Consider the following 23625-nt stretch of genomic DNA (forward strand, 5'->3'; position numbering starts at 1 on the left):
AGGACACATTTTCCAAAGAAGGACCAAGGACAACGGTTGCAAAGTCATACGAACCCCCTTTTCAACCGCTCTCTTGTTTGTGTGACTTTTAAAACAGAAAATTCTACACGAAACACTCGCTTACGGCCATACTACCCTGAGAACGCCCGATCTCGTCTGATCTCGGAAGCTAAGCAGGGTCGGGCCTGGTTAGTACTTGGATGGGAGACCGCCTGGGAATACCAGGTGCTGTAAGCTTTTACACCGCTTGCAAAACCCTTTTTCCAAAAAGGACCAGAGACTACTGTTGTTGCAAATGAGTTCGTTCCCCCTTTTCTGTGTGACTATTGAAAAAATAATGTATCAAATTAAGTATAGACCACAGGTGCCCTTTGGTACCGACTCGTGGATCACCTGGTACCGGGCCGCATGGGCCGCACCTGAAATAATGTTTTTTTGGAACTGATTTAGTTTATTCTCTAATAGGTCATTCGTTTGTAATTTATGTGGCTTGATCTTTGTTTTTGGCGCCACCTCTGGCCGCTGTTGATATTACATTTTGTGGTGAGGAAGGAAGGTGTGGCTTCACCTGAGAGCAGTCACTGTTGGTGACAAACACTTTGTTGTGTCTCTGTGAAATCTGGCCCACGAGTGTCTGTAAGTTGTACTTTCATAGTAAGAATGTTTTAATTTATGATAATATGTCCAAAAGTAGTTTGTTTGTTGATCCAATAACTTGTGACTTTTATTGCATGCATTTAGCACGTTAGCATGTTCATTTGTGCCAGGTATTTCCCTTTGGTATATATGTTAGCATATGCAAATGTTTCACATTGACAAATACTCATTTGCATGTAATTCACATTTTGTATTGAAATTAATATGTAATTCAATTATATGATTGGTTTCATCAATGTAATTTGCGTACATTTTTGTACATTTTGAGGATTTTCAGCCTCAAGCAAGCTGAGGGCTCCCATTTGTGGTTAATGGTGAGCTCATATTTTATGTACACTTTATAGTCGCCATTCGTGTACATTGTTTTTTTTTAACTGCGCTAAATAATCAAAATGTGTCAGACTGACAATAAAAAATCACATTTTTATTTGAGTAGTTTTGCTTGACAGGAATTGTCGTGTTCACTGTCAGAACTCAGCCTCGACTAAGTTGGAGAAGATGCTAATATCCCCAAAGTAGCAGGCAGTATAATCAGAATAAAGCTCGGCAAAGAATGAATCCCGAGCGGGTTTTAACTTTCAATCCTTTCCCCGAAGGTGCAAAAATCCCCTCGAGAGCCTGAATGGAGAATCTTCCTCCTCCCCTTGGAGAGTTACGGCTCAAGTCTTAAAGGTGGAAATGTCACACCGGCTCGAATCTGCGCAACAAAACCTGACTGGAATATTCAATCGAGTCAAGTGGGCGAGGAAGAAAGATGGGACGTATGGAATAAATGCAATCTCTCCGGGGATAAAAAGGGTGTGGAAACTATAACTCGCCTGATCATCACACTATAAAGCCTTCATTCATAAAAATGAAATTGCAGTGGAACCTTGACTTACGACAAGTGCTCCAACTTCTGACTTTGTAGCTGCTGCTCGTTTGATTTTCTTTTTCATTTTCTGAACAGGACTACTACCATATTTTTCAGACTATGAGCTGCAACTTTTTTCTCATGATTTGAGCCCCGCGGTTTATAATCCAGTGCGTTTTATTGGTAGTTTTTTTTGTTTTGTTTTGTTTTGTTTTTTGGGGGGTGCCAGCAATGAGGAGACAATCCACTGGTAAAGCAAATATGTGTAATGTGTTCATATGTACACTAAAATATTAAATCAATTAAAAAAAGAAAAAGAAAAAGGGAGACAGAAGAACACGCTATCGATTTATTGATATTGAAGGGCTTATCTGTCTAGCTACTGCAGGGAATAATAGCACGTTTGATTTTTTTATATATTAATGAATTATTTTAAATATTAATTGCAAAATGTTAACTGTATTAATGAGCAAGTGCACATATGATTTTTAGTAGCATTAAATACGATACAACAAACCACAAAAGATTTTTAAATGTTCCTCCTGAAATTTTTTGGGATGTGCCACTATCCCTGACAAAACAGATTTACAATTTCCATTGCAGTGTTCCTGATGGAACAATAATACAGCAGCAGGTGTGAAAATTCTTCTTTTGTAAGAGTCTGAATTTGTTTGAGAGCGCTGACATTTGATTTCATTAACGCGACGCTCATTTGGCGACCCTGCTGTCAGGTTCTGCTAAATGCAGATTAGGCTGACAAAATATTAGAACAGTTCCTCATATGAATATATTTCAATGAATCACCTGTCAGGAATGTCAATGCATCTACCGACGAGGCTGACCGACGTGGCCTTTTAACAGAAAAAAAAAACCCTCATTCTTCAGGGCTAATGAATTTCATCTCATGGAGGACTCTGGCAAGGACATCATTACGCAGTCTCCTCTAATGTCTTTTTTTCTTTCTATTAGGAATTGTTAAATCGTAAAACAAATGGAAGCACGAAAGCCGAATTCCTGCGAATTGGCGAGCTTCATGCTAACATAAAACGTAAACCAACATAGACATCGGCATAAGTCATTAAAAAGCGTATTTTTTAGCAGCAAACTGTTCAGACAAACTGTATGTTTGTCGTTTGTATTTTTGATACAAATTTTGAGATTCACTCGCGCTCTTGTTTGTGTGACTTTTAAAAAAGAAAATTCTACATGATGCCTTCGCTTACGGCCATACTACCCTGAGAACGCCCGATCTCGTCCGATCTCGGAAGCTAAGCAGGGTCGGGCCTGGTTAGTACTTGGATGGGAGACCGCCTGGGAATACCAGGTGCTGTAAGCTTTTTCACTACTCGCAAAATACATTTTCCAAAAGTTGGCTAGCTTCATGCTAACATATAATGTAAACCAACAAAGCCAAGTTACAAAAATTAGCATAAGGCATATAAAAGTGTGTTTTAAGTACCAAAATGTTCAAGCAAATGATACACTTTTGTGGGACAGAAAATTATCTAGCTTCATTCATACATAATATGTAAACTAAAATAGACAAGCTTTAGAAATTAGCATAATTATTGCAGTAAATACAAACATTCAACCAATTTGTACTTTAGAATCTAAAGTATAAAAAAATATATTAAAAGTATTGTTTTTTTTGGTCATTTTTGGTACTTATTGCTGACAGACAATGAGTAATAAAATAGTGATAGATCAATTTGATTTAAAAAATAACATAAAATACATCCTCATTTGGTTAATTATGATCATGGAAAAGATTAGGAGATCAAATCAAAACAATTAATCTAATTAAATTTTTAACCAAATATTAAAGTTTGTTTGGAAATATGTTAGCTTGTTGGTAAAACAAACAAACAAACAAAAACCACAAACTGAAGTAGATGTGTAAAAAACAAATAAAATAAAATAAAAGCAAGTGTATAAAATTTAAGCAAATATCATGACTTTCTCTGCAGCTACTTCCTACTTTTAATGACGTTCCATCTTTTCCCGTAAAGCTAATACTAAAGCTAATAGTGCTTCCTGGATGTTATGGCACAACTTTATACTCCGATGAAGTTGCCTGTATCAAAAATAAAAAAGTTGAATAATCTGCAATACAGCAGGTACGCAAAAGATGAGTCAGAGTTATTCTTCCCTGCCGGCATTCATGCAGACGCATTCATGCATACGCTGTCTGCTGCTGAGTCATTAAACCGCACTAAGCCCTCAGTCATCCTACAACACACATAAACACATTTCAATATGCATGCATTGATTTTTTTTTCACATCCTCAAATGAACCTAAGGTATAATTTTATTCACCGAGCGTTTATGGATTCACCTCGACAGCTTCGGCTGATTTGAAAGTATAAATAGACACAAAAGGAGATGATTACCACAAATATATAGCTGTCCCCTCACGCCGCAAGCTAGCTATAAAAAGATTTTGCGTTAATATTCGATCATCAACGTAGTGAGTGGTACTTCAACAGGAAGCGATGGATTACCAGGGTGACTTTATTCTTAAGAAATTCCAACGCTGGGAGATCAGGATAACATTCGGTCCAGTTATGATTCATACGAGTGTTATGTGTATTTTAAAACAGGAGTTCTCAAAAGGGTTCACAAGTAACTTTGGGGGAACATGAAGGCACTTAAAGCGGTGTGTGAGAATATAGAAAGAGATCTAATTCCATGGAAGTATGTTAAGTGTTTACAGTACATACTTTTTTTCAAGTTTCCGTAACAGGAACACTTTTCTTTTCAATTTAAGAGCAAATCAACCCTTGTGAAATATTTTGACCATTTTGGGTCATTTTCGTCCACAGGTTGAACTTTGACATATTTCCACAATCTGGGCGAAATTTGAGCTCCCTAGTACCTTCTTTTAATGCAGAAATGGACTTTTATTCTGTCTGAGTTTGAAACACCCGCCTACATTTGGATGCAACATAATATTAGCCACATGAGCTAACACTGGAGAATTTTGTGGTGTCATAAAGGAAGGTTGTGGACCCAAACAAAGGGAGGCAAAATAATAAGTTAATGTGAGGTTGAGAACTGCGTACAAAGTAACAAACAAAAACTCTGAAATAAACTGACTGCAAAATACTTGACTAACACACTCAGAGGGACATTAAAAAACGGAGACTAACCCTCCATCACCAGAGCCACAACACTTGAACAATGACTAAACAAGAACTGAAAGGAAACAGGAAACGAAATATGCCCAAAACTGACAAGACAAAAACGGAAAACCTGGGCTTGAGACAATAGGAGCAGGGAGATGATTGGCAGTCACAAAGGTAGTACAGTAGGTTAACGAGGACAGGTGGACACAATCACACTAAGGAGACGAGGGCAACAAAAACATGAACTAAGCCCATGAACAAAACCCAACAAAAGCCCAGAACAAAATGGAACACACTCCCCTGATAACAACCCACACAACACAAATACCAACCGAACATAACACATACAGTGACAGTTTTACAATGACATTTTATATCTGAATTGTAATAAATGAGAATCTTGATTCTTTTGTGAATCCTTTTTTTTTTTTTTGGGGTGTGAACGGTTGTTTTTCTTTGTGTGTCCTATGACTGGCTAGCAACCAGTTAAGGGTGTCCCCCGCCTACTGCTTGAAGTCAGCTGGGATAGGCACCAGCAGGCCTGCGACCCTTGTGATGATGATCCACTGTAGAAAATGGATGATATATTCTAATTCTACACACAATTCCTTTTAAAAAGATATATAATACTTGCAGGTAGTAGGTCAAAAAGACAAAAGTTGAAATTCCTAGTTTTGAGAAAAAGTTTAAAGTTTTGCCATATTAAAGTTTTAATGGTGTGCATCTTCTACTAATTCCTTATTTTCGTAATTGTTTTATTACTTTTTGAACCTTGTGGTTGCCGGAAAATAAAAGTCACGCCCTTGAGAAGCTTTTTTTTTGTAGAAATCCCCAAAAAACGCTGTTGAAAATTGGTATTTTGGTCATCAACTCAAAACTCCTAATAAGCCTGGTTTTGTAAAAACGCATCACAATATGAATACTGTAGTTACATTGAAATTAATGTATAAACTCTTAAAAGACTTAAAAAAAAAAACACTTTAGGGATTGAATGAGTTAAAAAAAAAGACTTCTCTCACTTTCTTTTCTTAGCGCAGTTGTTCGGCCTCTTGAGTGTCGGGAGTGACACACATTGTCAACAATCACACACACGCGCACACAGGGTCTCCCAAATAGGAGCGCCTAAAAATAAGATGCACGCTTTAACTGGGCTCTGACCAATCGGGCCCCCCGGTGCCCCCCCCGGTACGGTAAACCGAGTCGGAGCCCCCGGACCTCTGCTGGATGAGCGCATGGAGCATGATCACAGGGCTCCGGAATGACGTGCTGCGGGGGTGGACGGCGGGCGGCGGGCGGGGGGGGGGCTATATAAAGCCACCAGTTGTCTATCCGGACATTGAAGTCAAGCGCGTCGAGAGACGAGCCGTGGCCGCGCGCCTGTTCCCGGGGCCTCACTGCACAGGACAAGGATCAACTTTTGCCGAGAGCGTGCCAGTTGAAATCTGACAGGAAGTGGAATTCATCAAAGTCCCAGGGCGCACTTTGCCATCCACTCGCGAAACTCGCGGCATCAAAAGCAAGTCGGACCGCCATGATGAGCAACAACTACGGCGAGGAGCCGCAGTACTACCAGGCCGCCGACTTTGGCGGGGAAGAGGACGAGGAGATACCGGCCACTGAGAAGGACCTGGCCGAGGATGCGCCGTGGAAGAAGATCCAGCAGAACACGTTCACCCGCTGGTGCAACGAGCACCTCAAGTGCGTCAACAAGACCATCAGCGACCTGCAACGTGACTTCAGCGACGGCCTGAAGCTCATCTGGCTGCTGGAGGTCCTGAGCCAGAAGAAGATGTACCGCAAGTACCACAGTAGGCCCAACTTCCGCCAGATGAAGCTGGAGAACGTCTCGGTGGCCTTGGAGTTCCTGGACAGGGAGCACATCAAGCTGGTGTCCATCGGTGAGTGGTTTGGAGTGGGGGCGTCTGAAGGTTTGAATTTGATTCCAAATTGAGCATGCGATTGGTGGGCGTGTTGGGCGCCATTAACTGAGAATGCCAATGGCAACAAGCGTAAAAGCGGAAGAGACGGGAAACTTTCCCGCTTTTCACCGCGGGAAACTTGGCATGCCACAAGTGCTGCTTCAGCTACCCAAAATTTCGCTATTCAGAAACCAGACCGAAAATTCAATCGAATATCGTATTTTCCGTACGATAAGGCGTGAAAAAAAAAGCCTTGAATTTTCTCAAAAACTGACAGTGCGCCCTACAATCCGGTGCGAAGGACTTTGGAATTTTGGAACTCAGATTCCCAAATTTGATAAAAACGTTACTGTGCAACTATGGTCAACCCTCCTCTCGATTGACCAATCAGAGAACATTACGGAATACGAACAGAATGAATGCGGGTAAGCGAAAACCGATCATTGCACATTACGGATTACGTACAGTACGAAGCACGTCGTTAAAGAGGTGATTGATTTGCTTGTTGCTAGGCAGAAATCGGGCGTGTCGGGACCCCGAGGCTGTTTGAATGACAAACACGGGTGAAATATAATTCCGTTTACACAATTTAATCACTACTCTATATTCCATATAAACTAATTTTAGAAGGTAATCAAAACACTTTTGAGTCGATTCCATGAGGCGCTCGACATTCTGGCCTCAAATCGAGTTGCCATTGGAGTGAATTACACTCATATACACCCTGTTAGACTAATTAATAATTAATTAACATTTTCCAAAATGTACATAGTCTTTGTTTTTTGTGTGACGATGACATGAGAACATAATTGTGCCCTTCAGGCTCTGGAAAGGGTACAAGCAATGACTTTGGAGTTCAATAATTAGCTCCAGTCGGAACAGTAGAGTTAATTATACCTTAAGGGATACAAATAGACTTCTACCATACCGATATTTCCGGCGCTGTGCGTGATGTACACTTTTGCAATCTCAAGAGATTGATTTTCCCATCAGTCAATTCTCTTTATTTTCGAGCGTTATTCTTGGCAGCGCTGCTTGCGCTACAGTCAGAGGTTAGAGTACTTGTCCAATTTGATTTCAGCTTTATGTGTTGCCATTTTCAGTCATGCAAAGTGAAACGTTTGTCAGCCAAGAACCCAAAGCCGAGACTGAAAACAAATTGCCGTGCCATTTTTTTCGGTTTTATTTCTGGCACGTCTGATGAAAAAATTACGTTACTCATGACCATTTGCAGCCTTATAAAACTTAACAAACATAAAAGCATTCAATGTTTTGATGTGGAGTCACTATAAGACAGTTAAGCAATTAGTTAGTAATGTTCCAATCAATTTGCTCTTAATTTGAAAAAGAAAGTACTCGTCCTGTTATGGTAATAAAAATCATTGGATTAGATTTGCTGAAACTTGCAGAAATGCTGTTAAAATCACAGGTACCCTTCATGTACCATAAAGAGTACACGTACCCCCATTTGAGAACCCTTGATCCTGCCCAGGTCCACCAAAATTATTGTACTGGCCATTGAAATCCAATTTATTTAATATACATACCGTATTTTCTGGACTATAAGACGCATGAGTATATATGCTGCAAAAATCGAGCAAAAAAAAAACCCACCAAAATATATAGTATATATTTTTGTCATGGATATGCTTAATTCAAAGTCTTATTCATTTTACATAATCTCTTGTTATAATATTTTTTTAAAACTCCTTTCACTACAGCCATTGATTAACATATTTTAATCTCTATTTCATAGTTCCACAAACTGAGATAGATACACACATTAGTTTTACGAGTGGACTGCCTCCTGGTGGCTAGCAAAAAACAAAACAAAAGCACAATAGCCACACTGGGGCCGCAGGGCTCAAATCACGAGAAAAAAGTGTGGCATATGGTCCAAAAAGTATGGCAATAAGAAACGTGACTCTAACCAGTCACTTTTTACATTTGCCCTCACGGGGCCAAATCGATGATGTCAGCAATTATTCATACTCTTATTGGATGTTCCATTAGAATTTGAGATGTATTTGATTAGTTTGTGTTTTTCTCATGCTTTTAGATGAATAGTGATTTTGAACTGCTTCCAAAGGAGGAATATAGCAAAGTCGTGTTTTAAGCAGCCAAAAAAGAGACAACGTGAGACATAGCTGAGGGACGGGTGGGGTACATTTTACTGCAGAGGTGTCACTGAGGTCACCGCGGCAGCAGCAAACTCGCGTTTACTTCACAAAGCCTACTGGACATTTTGCTTTGTCAAAGGTTGCACATTCACCGAGGTGGCGCTAATGAGCGCAACGCTCAAACACATGTCGCGGCGGGTCAAACTGGCCCGGATGCATTCTGTGAGGTCAAGGGTCGGGGTCACTCGCTGGCAACTGGCCATCCAAACAGATGCATTTTTTTCTTTTTTTTTATACCTTTTAAATTTCATTTCGGGGTTACTCGGTGGCAGCTTGTGCAGGTCATACAGGCAATTACAGAAAACATCAATACGGAGGGGGACGTTTTGTGCAGCTCACAATCAATATTTTACAGCATGACAAGAACAAAACATTGAAGTAAAATACATCAAGTTTGCTTGAGGTGCTTATTTTTAAATAAGGCATGTTTTGCTAGCTGAATAGGGCTGTAATAGACTTGGCTTGGACTGAGTGATTGACATTGAAATGCCTCAAACTTGGCTGTGATTGACCAATCAGAGGACAGAAGATACTGATGACAAGGAAGATGAGTTTGAATATTGATTGGCTGGATGGACCAGCGCTACTCATTGTGAAAGCCCTGAGCAGATTGACAAGGCAACACATTAAAGCTAAAATCTGAAGAAAAAAAATATCAACATTTACCTCAACAGCTGCCAAATGTTTTTCAGTGATGTCAGCTATTTTACCCCTGAACCAGTCTGGAGCATTCTTGGATGGAAAACAAACATAAACCTGTGCCAACCATGTCTGAGTCATTAAACTTCGGAACTACATTTATTAATCCAGATGGCAGGTCATGTAATATCATCTGTTGTATTTTTGGCTCGTCTGCTGAAAAACTGCATCACCGATGGCAATGTGCATCCATATAAAACATCAAAATAAAGTTATTCAACAATATGCAAAGGAGTTACTATTGCACGATTCAGCAATACGCTTCTTTGCGTTCCAATTAATTAGCTCTTAATTTGAAAATTGTACTATTCCCGTCAGGGCAAAAAAAAAAAAAACACTAAATAGGATTCGCTGTTACCAGCAATTGAGAACCACAATCTACTTTATCTCCAAAATAAAGAGAACAACCTTATGGGAGTAAATGAAGACCATTTCATGGTAGAAGTAATACACATGACAGCTCGTCACCGCACTTGAGTGAAATTCCCACTCCGTCCAAGACTTTGCCAGCTCGACCGCAACGAAGCCGAAGGCACGGGGGGCAAAAGTCACCCGAGAACGATGAGCGCCATCGGCGGCGTCTCCGCTCAGTTGCTGAGTTCACATTCACGCGTGTTGCGAGAACACCCGCAGTCTCTTCAGAATTCGGGATACGAAAAGTCACTCGATTCTTTGACCCGGCAGGCTGTACGTCGGCCCACAAACTGTCAGAGGCAATAAAAAGCCTCGAGCGGGCTGGCCGGCTCGCGCATGTGTCGACGCGGCGTTTGACGGATGTCTCTTTGTGCTCACAGTTGGCTGGCCGCCGCCAGACGCGCGATGGGCCACTTTTGCCACACCTGACTGTGCCACTCAAAGGGTGACACGGTGGCCCTTTAGCCTGCCATATACATGACAAGACCTCGGGAGAAGCAAGCTTGACAGAAAGCAGCTGCTCACTCACCGACTCACTAATCAAGGGGAGGAGGGCGGATTTCTGCCGTGGTAGAAAAATTCCAGTCAAATTCGTTGGATTAGCATGTTAGAGACTGTAGCGTCATCAGGACGCAAAAGAGACGTGGAGAGACTGTAATTCTTAGAATTTTTTTGTTCATGAACCATACAGGTGCTCTTTGGATTATGACAGAGGACAAATGATAGAAATGTGGCCAATTTTGGAAGAAAAGTGGGCAAACATCGGACAAAACAGAATCAAAATACTGGCAAAAGTTGGACCAGATTTATTAAAAAAAACGTGCTAAACCCAAACAATATCATGTCAAACACGAGACCAAAAATAAGGTAAAAATCTGACAAAACCTAATCAGAATATTTTAAAAAACCTGGCCCAGAGTTGTGCAAAAAAAATAGATAAAAGAAATCTCAGATGGAAATAAGGCAACAATCTTGCATAACAAAAACGTGACAGACCTTGCACCAAAAATAAAAACCGATGCACAAATAATAAAAAGGCTGAAAAAACCCTAAGCCAAAATATGGGAAGTGATTTGACAAAAACTACTAGCAAACTGTACATCAAAATCATGAAAAAATCTGCCAAAAAAAGGCAAAAAAGGGGCAGAAACGTGGCAACCTTAAATAGAAGAAGGAAAAATCTTCTTTTATGATGAATATTGGATAAAATTTGGACAAACAAAGAATATGTCAAAAAGAAGTATAGCTAAAACGTGAGAAATGTGAGAAAAATGTAAAAATTATAGAACAAAATCCCAAAAATTTAGCAAAAATGACAAAAGCACGAAAAAACCTGAAAAAGGGACAAAAATAGGAAAAACATGACTAAAACTGCCAAACGCATGACAACCCTTGGTCAAAATTGATGATGTAACCAAAACTGACAACATTCTAACAAACATTTAAATCAGACAAAATTCTAACTAAAATTGACAAAAGTATGACTGGATTGGCTAAAAATTGGGGGACGATTTGACAAAAACTGATCTTTCTGCTGTACAAATATGACAAACACCTAACCAACCTAACAACTAAGTCACCAAAAATTGGGCAAAATTTGGATTAAAAAAAATCCGGTAAAAGGTAGAGCAAAAGCAAGCCAAACCTGACTAAATTTGAGAACAAATTGAGGAAAAAAATCTGGTGAAGGAGTAACGTTTTGGATTTATGGAAACGGACAAAAACTGGACTAAAAATGATTAAAACTGATATGTGACAAACTTTGGCCAAAAATTAAGACAAAATTAACTTTCGATCACTAATAATTTTTATGATAAAAAAAAACAAAAAACTGTCCAACAACCTGATAAGTATGACAAAAACAGGGGCAAAACTGAAAAAAAAAATCAAACAAATCCTGAAAAGAAAAGAAAAGAAAATTTGTACAAAAACCAGTCTGGCATAAAAAGAAACAAACAAAAAAAACAACAACTGAGAACCACTGAAATCAAACCCTGACTACAAAACTGCATTAATCTAAGAACAAAATGAAAAACGAACACAGAACGGCCAAAAACTGGACGGAAATGTAAAATAATCTTTCCTTGTTTTAATGTCACAAAGGCAATATGTGATTTAATTGTTTTGTCGGACAGTGATTGTGATTCAAGAGACAAATTAATTGAAGTCTGTATTCTAACCTGACAAATGGCAACACATTAACCAGGTTCTAGCCTCAAATTTGATGGAAATCCCAAAAGTGGCTCTCCACTAAAACAAAGAAGGCTTTGAAAAAAAAAAAGACAAAAAAAAAGGAGAACGCGCACAGGCTCCCGGGCGGAAGTAATCAGGAGCCCACAAAGTGCTGAGCGCATTAAAAGCGCAGCTCGTGTTTGGGGTTAAGCGATGGCATCTTTAAATTAAAGCAGCTCATTGGGCAAACTTTCCCCGCGGGCAATTTTTGGGAAATGAAGCGCTCGGCTTCGCCGTCCATCGGGCCCATCTCCAAGCCTTTGATTTATGGCGCGCTGGCGCTCCCGCTTTGGGAGGTAATTGAAATCCGAGCGCTATTTATGCAGCCAGAGATCCGCTTGCGCCGATCCTCAGCTGTCACTGTCTTCAGTGTAGCATTGTGAGCGCCTGACGGATTGTTAGGGCTCCTCTGCCAGACAGCTGTCTGCGAGAAAGGGGCTCTTCCGCGCGCTGGATCGCTGTCCCCTCGCCAGTCAATCACCGTTGTTTATATACCTACTCGGAATAGCCCGGTCAGCTCGCCGCTCCGACGTTGATAAAACACGCCCGCCGTAGCTCTTCGATCTTGTCTTCCGAGTCCTCGCTCACCCCGAAGCCGGCCCGCTACAAATAATGGAGATTTTTCAGTACGTCCGATTTAATTATGGAGATTTTTTTAGCGACCGCGCTGAATGGTCTTCGAGTGGGCTAGCTTAATGCTATTGCTAGCACATTGAAACTTTTGAGCAGTCACTGGTGGACGTTCTTGACTATATTGATTGTATCTTGATTATATATTATATATCTAAGACTATTATTGTTTAGTTGCACAATGTGCGGTGATCTGAGCCTAAAATGCGTCGAAAAAGTCAATTTTCGGTTGAATTTCGTCAGCGGTATATGTTTATAGAAAGTATTTTATTACAGAGTGCAGTTTTTTCTTAAAAAAACAGTTATGAGCGTATTTATCTCGTTCATTGCAAGCCAACATAAAAATTAAAAATATATATATTAAAAACTTGGGATTGAATTTGGAGTCTCAAAAAATACGTCATTGGGATTGAATGAGTTAAGCTAATATCTCAAGGCTTTAAATTCAGATTCATTTGATTATCTGTTTTCAGTAATAATCGTCTAACCTGTACAATGTACATCAAAACTCATCTGTACAGAAGTTGAATCACTTCAGTCAAATTTTGGTGATAAATTGGACCGACGGGTCGGTCAAAGCAACCCAACTTCGGACCTCCCGTTTTTTTTTTTTGTCTTGTATAAAAAAAGTATTCTGTGCAAAACAACCCAGAACATTGGGTCAATCTAAATATTGGTTTGAATGCCTTTTGACCCATAATTAGGTTCTTTTTTAGCCAACCTTTTTTAGAGCAAACACTCTTTAGGTGCAAGAGTTGAATTACACTCTTAAAACTGTCAAAAAAAAAAAGAACAATTGTTTTTAGTTGGGTCAAATCGACCCAAGTAGTGGACCGATCCATTTTTTAACACGTTTTTTGGGTCAAGGAGTAGTCGTAATGGTGTGCCTTCTCCAATTTATTTCCCCAAAAGTTTAAAACACCCATTTCATAAACCAAAATTTGAACTCTATAAACTGTTATTTAGGTTAAAAAAATAACCCAAGTTGAGCCAAATTGGGTTATTTTTTTTTCACCCAAGTGATTTTAGAGTGTACCGGAATATTTTCTCACACAAAAAAAAAATTAAAAATAATAAAGATGTAATAATTCACGGCCGCTTTTTCCCACAGACAGCAAAGCCATCGTGGACGGCAATCTCAAGCTGATCCTGGGCTTAATCTGGACCCTCATCCTGCACTACTCCATCTCCATGCCCATGTGGGACGACGAGGACGACGAGGAGACCAAGAAGCTGACGCCCAAGCAGCGTCTGCTGGGCTGGATCCAGAACAAAGTGCCCCAGCTGCCCATCAACAACTTCAACCGCGACTGGAGGGACGGCAAAGCTCTGGGAGCGCTGGTGGACAATTGCGCTCCAGGTATGTCACCATTCATTGGCTACGCCTGAATAATATTCGTATTATAATGTCTATATACCGCGTGCGTCCAGGTGAAAAATCCACCTGTCCACGTTCGTCTAATGGCGGTCAAAACCAAATTTTATTTATTTGTTTATTTATATTTTAGTTCTGGCTCATCGGCCTGAAAATTTCGCCACTGTTGACAAAGCGCAGCTGTATAAATCCTGACAAAATGAAGGCAGATCGCTATAGATCAATTTAGCATTAAGATGCTTCATGGTTTAATTAATTTGCTTTTAATTTGAACAAAAAAAAGTACTGTTAATGTAATGGCATTAAATTAGAATAAAATTGGACTGGAAAAAATTGTTTAGATTTTCTTTTTGGGCCATATCGACGAGATTTTATAGTGAATGTTTAATACATTTATAATTTATTTACATTTATAATGTTTGCCAGGGCAGTACGGTGGACGAGTGGTTGCTTCATGGTTCAATTAATTTGCTTTTAGTTTGAAAAAAAAAAAAGTACTGTTAATGTAACGGCATTAAAATACATTAATTGTCTAGGCTGGAAAAAAATGTTTAGATTTTCTCTTTGGGCCATATCGACGTGATTTTATAGGGAATGTTTATTACATTTACAATTTTAGTTGCCAGGCAGTACGGTGGACGAGTGGTTAGCATTTTTCTTTTTAAGTTAGGATTTCAACATGCAGTATTTTGACCACTTTGGGTCATTTTCTTTTACGTCATTCTGGCAGCATTTTAGCTTAGAAATGGCGCACTCCAGTTAGTGTGAGAACTCAGTGGTTGCGCCGCGTTGAACTTTAACATCTGGGTGAAATTTCAGCTCCCTGGTGCCTTCTTGCTTTCCCTTTGACATAAAGCTCCAAGGATTGGAGAAACTACCGCGCAAGAGTTGATTAGTCCCTTTAACGGCCATCGCACCTAAAGCCGAGGCCGCTCGGTGTGCGATGCGTCTTGTTTTGGTTTTCCTCCGTTGCTAGGACGCCAAGCGGGCACTACATTAGAAACGTTAACACCTCCCCGAGAGAATTCGCCTCCCCGCTATCGGACGTCAGCCCGTCATCCGTCAGCGGCGAGCAGGTAGCGCGGCGGCGAGGTGACGTCTCGGCCAGCTGTCCCGCAACGACTGAAGCTGTCATCCGTCCTCGGGCCCGAGTCGCGCTCGCTTTCTCGCTCCGTCTTCGCCGCTACGATTATCCAAATTTGGCCACCATTCCTCCTCCTCTGCCGCGGAAGGGGGGATGCTTGGCCGGGCATCAAAAAAGCACAGCGATATGTCACAGAGAGGAGCTTAAAAGCCGCCGGGCACGTCCGCACTTCTGAGTCACCGCTAGTGATCGATGATGGGAAGTCATCATGGGAAAATACTTTGTTCCTAAAACAGGAGCCTTCACGTTAGATTTTTTTTCGTGGACAAATATTTATTTCGATTTATTTCTTTTTGAGAGCAGGTCCGACACTTTATCTTGATTATATTTTTGTATTCAAATATTGATTAATAGTTATTTATTTATTTATTTTTTGTGATGAGAGCTCTACTGTAACCCCAAAAGAGGACGCTTTATGTTTAATATTTTTCCGTGGACAAATATTTATTTTTTTGAGAAGAGGTCTGACACTTTCTGTTGATTATGTTTTGGGGACAAATATTTATTCATAATTAAGTTAATGATTTATTTTTGTTAAGTTCTCCACTGTGATCCCAAAACAGGATACTTTATGTTAGATATTTTCAGTGGACAATTATTTATTTTTGAGAGCAAATCCCACTCTTTATGTTGATTTTTTTGGGGGTTCAAATATTGATTAATAGTTAAGTCATTTATTTATTTTTTGTGACGAGAGCTCTACTGTAACCCCAAAAGAGGACGCTTTATGTTTAATATTTTTCCGTGAACAAATATTTATTTTTTTGAGAAGAGGTCTGACACGTTCTGTTGATTACGTTTTAGGGACAAATATTTATTAATAATTAAGTTAATGATTTATTTTTGTTAAGTTCTCCACTGTCATCCCAAAACAGGACACTTTATGTTCGATATTTTTAGTGGACAAATATTTATTTAGAATTATTTCTTTTTGAGAGCAGGTCCGACACTTCATCTTGATTATTTTTTGTGTTGAAATATTGATTAATAGTTAAGTTATTAGTTTTTTTTTTTTTTTTAAATCACAGATTTCTTCCATGGTATGTTTAATATTTTTCTGTAGACAAATATTTATTTATTTATTTGAGAGCAGGTCCGACACTTCATCTTGATTATTTTTTGTGTTGAAATATTGATTAATAGTTAAGTTATTTATTTATTTTTTTGTGAAGAGAGCTCTACTGTAACCCCAAAAGAGGACACTTTATATTTTATTCGCTTTATACGTTTTATATTTTTCTGTGAACAGGTCTGACACTTTATATTTATTATTTTTTTGCGGAATTTTTTTTTTTTAATAATTAAGTTATTAGTTTTTGTTTTTTTTTAAATAACAGATTTCTTCTATGGTCCAAAAGATGACACTTTAGATTGATTCTTTTTTTGTGGCCCAATAAAAATGAAGTTTGAAAGGGTTTAAAGTTGAATAACTCAGACACTGATAGCATGTTTTCAGTTTTTTTGTTTGTTTTTATAACCCCAAAATGCGTTGCACTAGTTAAGGTCTACTTGACTGAAAATATATCTCATGGGGGGGGATTAGGGGGTACCTACATCACTGAAAAAAGATTGAGAAGCACTCCTATTCGGAACATATAAGAGTTAGAGTATTAGGCCAGCTCCAATGATTCAAAAGATAGAGACCAAAAACAAACGTCCATTAAAATGGACGCAAATGAATAGGCTGGGTCTCAGGATGATAAAGCGGGGGAGGGATGACTCATGCCCGAAGGTAAAGCCAAATCCCCTTACAGGGGTTTTAAAAACAGCACCGGTGCTTTTGGCAGGGGCGGGGACGGCTTCCCCCACGGCTGAGAAATGAGACTCCCTTCGGCCGAGTGGATTTGGGAGGCCAGGCAGGCGCTAGCTCTTGTGTTTACGCGGGGCGCGAGGAGACGCATCTTTCAGGGCCGCGATGCTGCCCATACAAGGTCGCGTTGTCTCGTCGGCCTGACGTTCTCGCTGTGCGGCGCAAAGGCCACACGCGGCAGCTCTGTTTACGTTGGCGCGCCACCGTGAAAAACATCTTCTGAGATCAAATCCATATTGTAAAGAAAAAGACCGGCGTGGATCTGTTTTAGTGCACCCAGTGGGTTTTGGGATAAATAAACAGGCGCGGTGCTTTTGCAATGGCTTCTGCGCAGCATTGCGACAAGACTAGCAGTATTATTTTAAGATCGTTCATTTTACGACATGGCTCAGCAGCAATGCGCTTGTCTCCCATCAGACAGGTTGTGGGTTCAAACCCCGATCATTGTAACGATGTTGAAAAATGTTTTGAATGAAAAAAAAACAAACACATTAAAAAAAAAAAAAAAGAAATAAAAAAAAATGGAAATACATCTGCCATGGTATCTCTAGGTGTATTTTACTAGGCAACTCCAAAAAATAAATTGTATAACCTCTTATCTGCCGGAAAATTAGTGTTGCTACGGACAATGAGCATCCGTATGAATCAAAGGAGTTATTCAAATACAGTTTTACAGTAAGTTTCTTCATGTTCCAATTAATTAGCTCTTAATTTGAAATCTTGTTTCTGTGATGGCGTTAAAGAGCATAAATTTAGTTGTGCTTAGTAACGTGTATGCACCAATTGGAGCAGCACTCCTCATTTCATTGTATATCAGCTATATATTGACAGTGTATATTGACTGTAAATATATACTATTCTATTCTATTCTATTCTATTCTATTCTATTCTATTCTATTCTAGGTGTATTTTACAGGCAACTCCAGAAAATAGAATATGTAACCGCTCATCTGCCGGAAAATTAGTGTTGCTACTGACAATGAGCATCCGTATGAATCAAAGGAGTTATTCAAATACAGTTTTACAATAAATTGCTTCATGTTCCAATTAATTAGCTCTTAATTTGAAATCTTGTTTCTGTGATGGCATTAAAGAGCATAATTTTAGTTGCGCTTAGTTCCGTGTACGCATCAATTGGAGCAGCACTCGTAATTTCATTGCATACCAGCTATATATTGACAGTATATATTGACAGTAAAGGTATTCCATTCTATTCTATTCTATGCTAATTAAATTCTATTCTATCTGCAAAAATCTAAAATATCCCTTGAAGTGATTTTGACTTATGCCCAGGGGTACTCGTACCCCGTTTTGCCTTTTTATTTATGTTTTTTTTACACAAGAATTATATTTATTTGACATATAATTATGTATAATGAAAGGCGCCTCAAAACTGTTGGCAATTTTTGGATCAGCCCACAAATGATTAATATTTCGGGGCAGATCAAATGGTCTGCTTTGACAAGACAGGATCTCTTACTCAAGTAATTTGAATGTAAAATTATAAATAAAATGATTTAAATCCTACCTCAATGCAACTCTTTGTTTCACGCCTTGCAATATATTTTCTTACAAATATTTCAAGGCACAAGACTCAATCGATGTCTTTCATTGTGATACGTCACAACCCTTTAACCCTTGTGCGGAATTTTGTACAATTCTTCGATCTTTACATCAAAGGCATTTCACGTCAAGGGGAAGCATTGAAAGAATGCACTAAGGAGCTGAAATTTCACCCAGATGGTGACATGTCAAAGTTCAAAATGGCACCCCCACTTAGTTGCCATCTCGACTCAAATGACGTGGTAGAAAATGACCCAAAAACGATCCAAATACTGCACAAGTCTTAAGTAACTGATATTTGAAGACAAGCTCACAGTCATATATTCTTTATCCTCTTTGCAAAACAATTATTCTAAAATTACTCCATTTGACTATGGATTTATGACTATTTTTACATATATTTGAATGTGGCTCTATCTATCTGGCCCTCCTTCCATCCAGTAATACTCTGCTCCTGTGTTTCTAATAATTGGATTATAGCACCGTGAGGTTGCATTGGCTTTTAAGCGAAAGGCCCTCTTCGTCGTCAACACTAATCCAATTTAGCTATTAGTTGCCCTACCCTTAGCGCGTCTGCTGCGCTTGTTTGTCTTGAAGAGCCAGGAGGCAGCGTGATTTTTTGCAGTCCCGGTAAGGTCACGGGACTTTGTAGCTGGAGGTGTCGTTGCGATAGCGGGCACGGTCCAAATGGGGCCTCATTAAGGCAACGGCAGCGGAAGTCGGCCTGCAGATGTCTGTGCAGCCGGCTCGTCTAATGGCTTGTTTGCATTTGGCTAGGTTTGTGTCCTGATTGGGCCGAGTGGGACCCCAACCAGCCCGTGGAGAATGCCAGAGAAGCCATGCAGCAGGCGGACGATTGGCTGGGTGTGCCGCAGGTAAGATTATTCAAGGATGCGTTTCATTTAACGAGATAGGAAACTCTCGGGTGTTAGAATGTAGTATTTTGTTTATAATCAATCGGATACCGAAACTATTTTTCATGTAGAGTTAATACCTTAAAAAAAAAAAAGATTTTATCTGTTGACTAAAAATCATATTACATGCAATCAATGCTCCACTAATGACCAATCAAGGCTCAGCATGCGAATGTTACGTGACCATACCTAAAATATGCCGTGATTGGTCCTTACCTGAGTCTTGAGCACATGTCATGTCGTTTTCAGTTGACAAAATGTGCCTTTTAATAGGTATTATTTTTTTTAATAGTATGATTTTTACTGCTGAAAACGTCTAAGTACTTTTAGTATCACTTGGGAAGTTGGTGGGTGGGGCTTGACAAGGCAGAGATTTACCAACATTTTGCACCAAGTACAGCCATAATGATTGGCATTTAGAAAAAAAAATTGAAAAAATGTTATCCACCTATCATCCTTTGTGTTCTTGTCATCCAATAATACATTTTAATTTCTTCCAAATTGTATGATTACACAGTATTTGTTTATTTTTTATTTCTATTTCACTTTATTAGCATTCAAGTCAGTGATTTTTTTCTGCACTATTCTAGTAGTACATCAGTAAAGCACCTCAATTTGTTAAATAAATGTGTTTTGATTGTGCTCTAAATTTACTTTTGTTGTATATTTTTTAATAAAAGAACTAGTTTGCAGCAATAGTAGCGAAAAAGACAACGCTCCAATTGCTTTTCATTGACTTATAGCATCCAATATTCTGAAGAAAAAAAACAACAAACCCTTAAAAATATGCAATCTAGCCAGACCATTAACGAAAAACTATGACATCGCAGAGAACACTACAGAGCAAAGCCAGACTGTGTGGGAAGGTGGGATCTAACAAACAAGGTACATGCAGGCCTTCTGCACACAACTCGCGTTTACACACTATAGATAGAAAAATAGGAACACCAATTATCCCCAAACTGCCTAAAGCGGGGCTCGGTTTAAAATGAAAGTTTTTACAAGCAGAGAATGCTTTCATGGCGGTTTCAAAGACTTGACAGCGTCTAGGAGTTTTATTTCGGTGCTTTTGGAGACCTTTAAACACCTCCCGAGCCGACCTCTGAAATAAAGATCTAATCTGTGTCCCTCGGAATAACGATGTAATCAGAGCAAGGTTGCATTCTTCCATTCCGTTCCTTTTTAATGACCCCCGCTGTTCTCCTGCTCAATGCGCAGGTTGTTTGGTTACACGCAAGCTAATCGCCACAACAAGGATAAGCATTGGGCAGATAGCTGCAGGGTGGATGTCATGGTCCTGACGACTCGGGTTTGGGGGGGAGCTGGATTCCAGTGCGCTGGTGTTAAGGAGATGTGGGAGAGGTCTGGCTATGTATAAATCCCCCTGGCTGGCTTGTGAAAGGCAACAATCCTTAACCCTGCAGGACCGGGGTTAAATATAACCAGCTCAGGTCACCGCCGTGCGCCAGCGAATGACTGACGGACAAAGTGTGAGAAGAGTCAGTAGTGGTGCTAATAGAGACGTTTATTTCCTGTGAAATCCCAATGCAGCGTGATTATGAGAGCGGGGCCACCAGTGTAGTTTAGCCGTAAATGTACCCTGCAATTTTGTACTCAATTTGGAAATGCGCTTTAGGTGATCGCACCTGAGGAGATAGTGGATCCAGATGTGGACGAGCATTCGGTGATGACCTACCTGTCGCAGTTTCCCAAAGCTAAGCTCAAGCCAGGAGCCCCTCTCAGACCCAAACAGCTTTTCCCTCACAAGGCGAAAGCCTACGGACCAGGTGGGTTAGTTTGTGCCTGACATCGATACCGTACGGTGTCTTGACAGTACTCCCATTGTAACCATTCCTGTAGTGAAACAAGATGTGTAAAGGGACTTTTTGTTCCCTCGGCAGGTATTGAACCTCACGGTAACAAGGTGCTTCACCCTGCTGTGTTCACTGTGGAGACTCTGGAAGCCGGCAGTGGAGAGGTCCTGGTCTACGTGGAGGATCCCGAAGGACACAAAGAAGAGGTAAGAATGGATATCTCAAAAGCCAGGATATTCTCGCGAGGAACCGTCTGAGAATTTTGTCTGATTTCCGCAGGCTAAAGTGAAACCCAACAAGGACAAAAACAGAACCTACACTGTCACTTATGTTCCTAAAGTTGAGGGTCTCCACAAGGTTTGACGAATCAGCAGTTATATCCTCTATTTTCAAAATCATTATGACGAATTTCTTAAAACTTTTTTTTCCTGTCAGGTCAAGGTGTTATTTGCAGGTCAGGACATCGACAAAAGCCCCTATGCAGTGAATGTGGCAAAGGACATGGGTGACCCTAGTAAAGTCCACGCCAGGGGACCCGGTCTGGAGCGCACCGGGAACGTGGCCAACAAACCCACCTACTTTGACATTTACACAGCCGGTAAGAATGTCAAATTCTACCATTTGCCGGCATGGGAATGAGAGCTTGAAGAATGAAATACCACTTTGTTCCTCAAGGATAATAGAGGGGAATAAACGAGCCTTGAGGGATTCTTAAAAACCCTTTTCCTGTGTTGTGGTCTTCTATGCAATGAATACTGACAAAGAACCACGGTGACTGCTCAGTCCACTGCTGACCGATCTTTTTTTTTTCCTCCATCAAACAGGTGCCGGCAATGGTGACATCAGCGTAGTTATTGTTGATCCTCAGGGTAAAAACGACACAGTGGAGATCATCCTGGAGAACAAGGGCGACAGCGTGTTCCGATGCACTTATCGCCCTGTGATTGAGGGTCCTCACGCCATCCATGTGCTGTTCGGAGGCCACGAGATCCCAAAGAGCCCGTTCCCTGTCAACATCGCAGAAGGTGAGCCGTGTCTTACAATTTCTTGTCAACAGCGGAATTTCTTAGCCTGCCGGTCAAGTACGGGAGATCCATTCATCACGGTTTTATTTCCTTTGGATTGCAGCCTCTAACTTTAGAACATGACCCTTCTTATGTGTCATTTCTAGCACCTCCTGTTGCTCCTCCCACGGGAGCTCCATTGCAGATAATCCCTCAGTCAGTGCTTACTCCTCCTGGAACAAAGGGGCCCCCACCAAAAAAACCTGCCCGCCCAAGTTAGTATGTCCCATTGGGATGAGCCTTCGCTCAGTGCTCAGCTCACTTTCCCCCCCAAGAAACTGCTCTCTGTGCCTAGGACGCTTTCGGAATGGTGGGGGTGCACGGTGCAGCGTAGCGCTTGGTCAGCCTTCTTGCGGCCTGCCGGCTTGACGGTTTAGTTTCAAAGAGAGCGCAGATGCAATGTTCCTTCGCATCCCGTCGTCCCCATTTTGCATTTTTACACACTCGGTTCAACTTCGGCTTGCCCTGTTTGCTTTTAGCGCACACATTTGCATCTGCCGGCATTCCATCAGAGCCTGCAAACGTTTCTGTCTGACGGACTGAACTGCTGTCAAAATGTTGCTCTGTATGTCTTTAGAGTGTCTGTTTATGTCCTTGCAAAATGCACCTCTCATTTGCAGGTCTTTTTCGTCAGTCTGTTAGGAGTCCCGGTTGAATATTCTGCGACTAACACCGCTGCCAATCGTAGGCTCCCGTAGATTATAAAATTCTTCCTTACCAAAAACTTGTTGGTATTCCTTTCAGCTATCAATCCAAATGCCTGCAGAGCTACGGGCAGAGGCCTTCAGCCTAAGGGCGTGAGAGTAAAGGAGGTTGCAGACTTCAAAGTTTTCACCAAGGGTGCCGGCAGTGGAACATTGAACGTCTCGGTCAAAGGACCCAGTGAGTCAGAGAGCTTTTTCATCTTCACTCCACTCTTTCTGGATTATTTCTTCCTGGATTCCTGGCAGAGAAAATGCATACATATATAAAATATATGCTGTTTTGATGAAAAAAAACATTGTTCTCCTAGCTGGAGCGCAGGAGCAAGTGAAAGTGCGAGATGCTGGGAACGGTGTGTACGAATGCGAGTATTACCCCCTCAAGCCGGGTAAATATACGGTCGGCATCACCTGGGGAGGCCAGCCAATCCCACGCAGGTAAGAGCCGACCTCCACATTCTGGTTATCAAAAAAAAAAAAAAAAATGCTACAAAGCTAAGATTGTGGATGCGCTTGTATAATTAATGTCTG

General features: G+C 40.5%; 1 protein-coding gene and 2 non-coding genes across 4 annotated transcripts in view; all 3 read left to right on the plus strand.

Annotated features, from left to right (window-relative positions):
• The first annotated feature begins 118 nt into the window (after positions 1-118).
• Positions 119-237, plus strand: LOC148422683 (5S ribosomal RNA). Its single transcript, XR_015866017.1, has one exon. It is a non-coding gene; the product is annotated as a 5S ribosomal RNA (ribosomal RNA).
• Positions 238-2727: 2490 nt separating this feature from the next.
• Positions 2728-2846, plus strand: LOC148422684 (5S ribosomal RNA). Its single transcript, XR_015866042.1, has one exon. It is a non-coding gene; the product is annotated as a 5S ribosomal RNA (ribosomal RNA).
• Positions 2847-5991: 3145 nt separating this feature from the next.
• The window catches only part of LOC148422685 (filamin-C-like), a 42716-nt gene continuing 25082 nt past the window's right edge, over positions 5992-23625 (plus strand). Inside the window, exons 1-11 of one of the 2 annotated variants that reach the window (XM_088416894.1) lie at positions 5992-6533; positions 13821-14069; positions 19379-19476; positions 21152-21302; positions 21417-21535; positions 21609-21686; positions 21765-21927; positions 22154-22354; positions 22501-22608; positions 23138-23275; positions 23406-23532. In XM_088416894.1, the coding sequence (XP_088273020.1) occupies positions 6167-6533; positions 13821-14069; positions 19379-19476; positions 21152-21302; positions 21417-21535; positions 21609-21686; positions 21765-21927; positions 22154-22354; positions 22501-22608; positions 23138-23275; positions 23406-23532 (1799 nt within the window). In that variant the 5' untranslated portion in view covers positions 5992-6166. The remainder of the gene's footprint in view (positions 6534-13820; positions 14070-19378; positions 19477-21151; positions 21303-21416; positions 21536-21608; positions 21687-21764; positions 21928-22153; positions 22355-22500; positions 22609-23137; positions 23276-23405; positions 23533-23625) is intronic. The other variant, XM_088416895.1, reaches the window with a different exon arrangement.

This window comes from Hippichthys cyanospilos, chromosome 6, assembly GCF_059441005.1.
Source record: "Hippichthys cyanospilos isolate Australia breed blue-spotted pipefish chromosome 6, RoL_Hcya_1.0, whole genome shotgun sequence".
Taxonomy (NCBI): domain Eukaryota; kingdom Metazoa; phylum Chordata; class Actinopteri; order Syngnathiformes; family Syngnathidae; genus Hippichthys; species Hippichthys cyanospilos.